The following is a 5,382-nucleotide window of genomic DNA, read 5'->3' as shown; positions in this document are numbered from 1 at the left end:
TTTTTTGTTTATGTGATTGCTTGCTTAACTAGTCTTGTATAAGTATATATACATAGTTGTTGTGAACTAGTTGTTCTCACCAATAGATGAATAATCATCTCATTACTCGTTTGGTAATTTCAATTGATATCATAGCGGATCACTCAATTAACAAAGTGTGATCTAGTTAACTACTAACGATTGTTTTGCGGTGAACTTGATGGGAGGATATAGAATAGATCGATCTCCATTACTGCAAAGACATAAATATGGCTACTAAAAACTCAAGACGAAAGCTTTTTTCAAGGTCACTGATGGGATAACTTGGAGAGCTATTATGTCTGCCATATTATGAGAGAATAGGTGTATAATTTTGAAGTAATAAAACTATAAATTTGATGGAGGATAATCCTTCTAAATTAAACAATTTGTTCTATATGTAATTCTGTTTGACTAAAATCAAACAATTCTGTTTTAAGTATAAATGATTAGCGTATCCCTTTTCCCAAGGCGAATTTGAAGAGATATGAAAAAGAAACAAATAGTGAGTACACATACTAAGGTTTTAAATAGCACATTATTTTTAAAATATACTAAGCCCATATATATATATATATATATATATATATATATATATATATATATATATATATATATATATATATATATATATGGGCTACTAATTCAACATTTCCTTACATGAAATCACACTCAAGATTAAAAAAGAAAAAGAAAAAGAGAAAAGAAAAATCACAATGATAATTAAGTCCATGTCCAAGGTACGAGTTATAACCAACCAGCCCATTTTTCATAAGCATAAGCTCAGCTTTTCTGATTAAGAATCCTTCTTTGAATGAGTCAATGGCCTTTTGACCAGAGCAAGGTGGAGAAATTTGATCACAAACTGTGGAAAAAGAAGTTTGAACCAATGCACGACAATGTACCAATATGGGTTTGTCAAATACATGTCTCCTCTACATGCACTTTCCACAATTGCCCTTCCACATCCCACTCCTGATCCAGCTGGCAAACCCTGTAAATTAGACTGCACAAAACAAAACACACATTATTATTATTATTATTATTATTATTATCTCAAATAAATAAATTTTTCTTATAAATTTCTAAGGTTTTATTTATCTCATGGACGTGAGTCTTATATGTTAATGCTTATTAATACAAGATATTAATTTCATTTATAATTAATTTCTAGCTAGATATGGAGAAAAATATGGGTTAAGGAAAAGTGCAATATAAAATAAAAATTTATAACTAACTAAGTCATTATAAATTTAACGTTTTGGATATAACCAACGTTTGAAAATTTTAAGAAAAATAGTAAAAAAGATGATGTAGCACTTGAATAACCCATTTGTATTTTAAATTTTTTTCCTTTATTAAAAGCAGTTTTTTTTATTACGTCATACACACTCTCTCATACGATTTTTTTTTTCTTATCAAAACTTCAAAAATTCATGTCTTTCTCATATGAACTCGAAATTGAGTGATTCCAAATACTACGGATTCCTAGCGACGAGAGCTTCAAAAATAGACTCATTGTTATTAATTTTAGATTTTTTAATTATTTACATTTTTTTTGTTAATTATAGCATGTTTAATGAGGATATTTAAGTAAAATATAATTAGCATTGGTTACTTTCCTAAACGTTTGCAAACGTTGGCTACATCCCAATTTTATAGTTTAATTTTGGCTACAAATCTACAGCACCCTATAAAATATAAGATTTCCAAATACCGACTAACTAACTATCGAAGTTATGAATATGTCATTTTTGTTCAACATTTGGATAATTTTATACTTGATTATTTCACGACCTAATTAAAAACCATCGACAAACTCGACTAGGTTCTTGAACACGAGAGCAACGAAGAACATATGAAGATATACAAAACATCAGGATCAATTGGAGGAAAAAGTTTGAGCAAAGAGGAATTTTTTTTTTTGAAATAAAATAATTTTTTTTTAACTCACAATAAGATTAAATGTACAATAAATAAAAAAATCAGTCATTCTGGAATTGAATTACTATGATAATATTTCTAAAAGTAATGCCGAAATGAAGGTGGTGGAGATAATTTCTTTGTAGGACTTACCTCGGACCAAAAATGATCATCAATCATTTCGGAGCCAACCACACCTGGGGTGATAATTGTCATTCCAATATCAGGACCAAGTTCAGTCTTAAGGGTTTCAAAAAATAAGAGTTGCGCTGCTTTGCTTGCCTGAAAAAGGATTATAATTATTAACAAAATGAAATACACTCTATACTTATAAGTTACACTATATGGACTTTTTTTTTCTCATGTTGAATCCATTAGGCGGAAGTTTCTTCGTACATTGTATACAATGAGTCTCGGAAGCGTAAGCCATGTCACTGTCGAAGAAATTACGACGATCCGTCCTTTGCTCTTTCTTAGATGCGAGATTGCAAATCGAGTGCAATAAACCGAACCCCAGAAGTTTATATCCTGAAGAAAAAAAATGTTAATGTTGGTACAATTTTTAGTAACGTACGTATAATTATGCTACTTTAACTTTGTATTAAACACGACCCAGTTGAATATCTTACAATTTCGAAGACAAATCACATAATTATAAGATAATATAATATTATTACCATAAGTGATCGGAGGGATGAGAAATCAGTGTAGTCTTCAAACAATTGAACTTGCAAAACCCCGGCATTGTTCACCAAATGATCCACTGTATATATAGTACACACACACACACACAAAATACTTCATATATTCTTGCCAAATATACGAATGATTTTTTCTATCTCAATGATTTATAATATAGAGAAATTGCCTCAATTACCACCATTTGATAAGTTTTTTTTTCTTCTAATTTTTCACCAAAATCTTAATTTGGCCAAAAATAATAGTAAGTCACTTGTACAAATTCAATTTTACTCTCAACATGATGTCAACAATTGACATCTATTGTGTACATCTGTGAGTTTTGAGTTCTCTTTCTGTTAAAATAGATGTCAATAATCGATATTTATGTCATCAATTGACATAAATTATTGACATCAATTGTATTTGTTCAAGTGGCTGTCAAATTAAGATTTTGGTGGAAAATTGGAAAAAAAAAAAAAAAAAAAAACCTCTTACCAAATGGTGGTGGTTGAGGTAATTTCTCTATAATATAAGCTAAAAATTAGGCGAAACTTACTCTCTTGATCTTATATATTTTTGGGTAATCTAGCAATGCAGCCAATTTCGAACATGGTTTTAAAGATGTAGCCAACGTTTGATAAATTTTGTAATCTAGTCATTTACATAAACAGTTAGAAAATATCGACAATACCCTTATGTATCATAAAAATCAATTACTACCTCTCGTTTCAGCCAGCCAATAAAACTTATCACGTGTAAAATAAACAAAAATTAACTTAAATTAACCCAAAAAAACCAATTACTAGCCAACGTTTCAGCCAGTCAAAATTTATCGCATGTAAAATAAACGAAAATTAACTGAAATTAACCAAAGAAACTATTGCCTTACATCATGGATTACGCAGATTTGAATGCCTTTTTTTAAATCAACTAATTAAACTATAAAAAAAAGGAAAGAAAATATCATGGACTTCTAAAAGTTTACGTGCATTTTTTTTAAAGGAAAAAGTTGACGCATATTAATTGCATTATTTCGCCGATCAAAACGTTGGTTAAATGATGTTGTAGTCGATTTTAATAAATGATAATCTAGTAATTTGTTAAATAATTAATAAAGTCACGTCATCATTCGTGGCTAGATTTGAAATTTAGGTAAAACGTTGGATAGATTGCAATACCAACATTTCAAGTGGATTAGTTTGACTAATTTTTCTATATTCTTCTAGCTAATTTACTAAGAAAAATAAATTAATTATTGGCCAACAAAATTATTTTTCTTTTTTACGTAAAATTCCTAGCGTAATTTCAGTTGAAACAGAGACAAAATTAAATTACCATAGTTTCATAATAAATATTTGAGTAATAAACAAAAATAACAAAGAAGTAATATGCAATATATATTATATACACATATATATAGGCCATACATCGTCCAAAGTGGCTCACGGTTTGCTCAACCAGCTTTTCACAGTCTCCTTCCTTTGACACGTCAGCGCTAACCACGATAACTTCCGGTGAGCCAAGCTCGGCAGATTTGGCCGCCACAGCCCGAAGCCGGTCCTCTCTTCTCGCCACCAGTGAAAGCCTAGCGCCTCTTCTCGCATACTCATACGCGATTTGCTTCATCAATTATGTGGAAAAAATTTGATATTAATAACAAAAATGTTTTGACGTGACACGTAATGTATTAGTAGTGTGAATACAAACCTCGCCGATTCCAGAAGATGCTCCGGTTATGAGAACTACTTTTCCGGCTAAGTTTTCCGGTTGCGTGACTAGTTTCTTGATGTACTTCAAGAGCCTGTATATTATATATGGTAGCAGAGAAACTAGTATAATGGCGATTGAAATTAATGGAAGAAAGATATTCAACACATACTGAATCAAATCCATAGTGTACTTAAGTAGAGAAAGCTAAAGCCAAAGAGAGAAAGGCAGAAAGATAAAAATAGAGATCTTTATATTTTTTATGAGCTTAACGAGATCAAAGTATCTATATATAGAGGGTTTTTTTTTTTTTTTTTTGCTTTTTTTTTTATGAATCTCACCTTTGTGGTTGAAGGTTCAATCCTGCTGAATTAATAGTAATGTTCAGTAAAAATATTGTAACATATTTAAAAAGAAAATAAAAAAAAAATATTGTAACAACATAAAAATAGGATTTGCATTTTTTTAATAGATTGTATTTTAATTTTAACATAACTGGAATAACCAATATCACATAAATTTTTCTCTCGTCATGAATTTTTTTGTGTAAAAAATGTACATAAAAAATATTAATGAATAGTGGTAGCTAGCTTGGTCTAGCGGTAATCCCACACTAACCTCGACGGAGAGGTCATGGGTTCAAGCCTCCATGGGATGCAGAAAAGCATGCCCCCTATGATTTATTCTAATAAGTATGTAATCTTGGCCAATAGTGTCACTTACTATGTAATCTTGGCCGATAATGCCACCTGCGCTTTGCACTGCTAATATATCATGTAATCTTGGCCGATAGTGCCCCTACTAAAAAAAATATAAAAAAAAATAATATTAATGAATAATTATTGATAAAATTAAATGTTACATATTGGTATGGTTGCTATGTGATACATGTTTTGTTTAGAAATTGGTTTACACGTGTTTTCAGTTTGCTATAGCACGTGTTTATGATTGTAATTGCAGTATATATGTTTCTGTACAAAATAAGAAAAAGAAACAAGAAAGAGTCTCATTTTCAAGAAGTTGGTATTATTATTTTCCACTGTAACTGTTGCA

General features: G+C 30.0%; 1 protein-coding gene across 1 annotated transcript; it reads right to left on the bottom strand.

Annotated features, from left to right (window-relative positions):
* Positions 1 to 658: 658 nt before the first annotated feature.
* LOC149376135 (11-beta-hydroxysteroid dehydrogenase A-like) lies at positions 659 to 4,602 on the bottom strand. The gene is made up of 6 exons (XM_089606660.1): positions 4,330 to 4,602; positions 4,050 to 4,242; positions 2,619 to 2,704; positions 2,338 to 2,469; positions 2,095 to 2,223; positions 659 to 1,024 (listed from the first exon to the last, which is right to left on the bottom strand). The coding sequence occupies exons 1-6, from the start codon at positions 4,513 to 4,515 to the stop codon at positions 815 to 817; spliced, it is 936 nt and encodes a 311-aa protein (XP_089462786.1). The 5' UTR covers positions 4,516 to 4,602; the 3' UTR covers positions 659 to 814.
* Positions 4,603 to 5,382: the final 780 nt, after the last annotated feature.

Source organism: Urtica dioica, unplaced genomic scaffold, assembly GCF_054948205.1.
Source record: "Urtica dioica subsp. dioica isolate 48M unplaced genomic scaffold, U.dioica_male_clone48M_v1_H2 Urtica_dioica_male_H2_contig_77, whole genome shotgun sequence".
NCBI lineage: Eukaryota > Viridiplantae > Streptophyta > Magnoliopsida > Rosales > Urticaceae > Urtica > Urtica dioica.
This window is presented reverse-complemented; position numbering and strand designations above follow the sequence as displayed.

Excerpts from the sequence above, each read along its gene's own strand:
- LOC149376135 (XM_089606660.1), bottom strand. The coding sequence starts at position 4,515 with ATGGATTTGATTCAGTATGTGTTGAATATCTTTCTTCCATTAATTTCA. Across the intron at positions 2,470-2,618 it reads CATCCCTCCGATCACTTATG|GATATAAACTTCTGGGGTTC; the intron begins GTAATAATATTA and ends TTTTTTCTTCAG. Across the intron at positions 1,025-2,094 it reads ATGATCATTTTTGGTCCGAG|TCTAATTTACAGGGTTTGCC; the intron begins GTAAGTCCTACA and ends TGTTTTGTGCAG.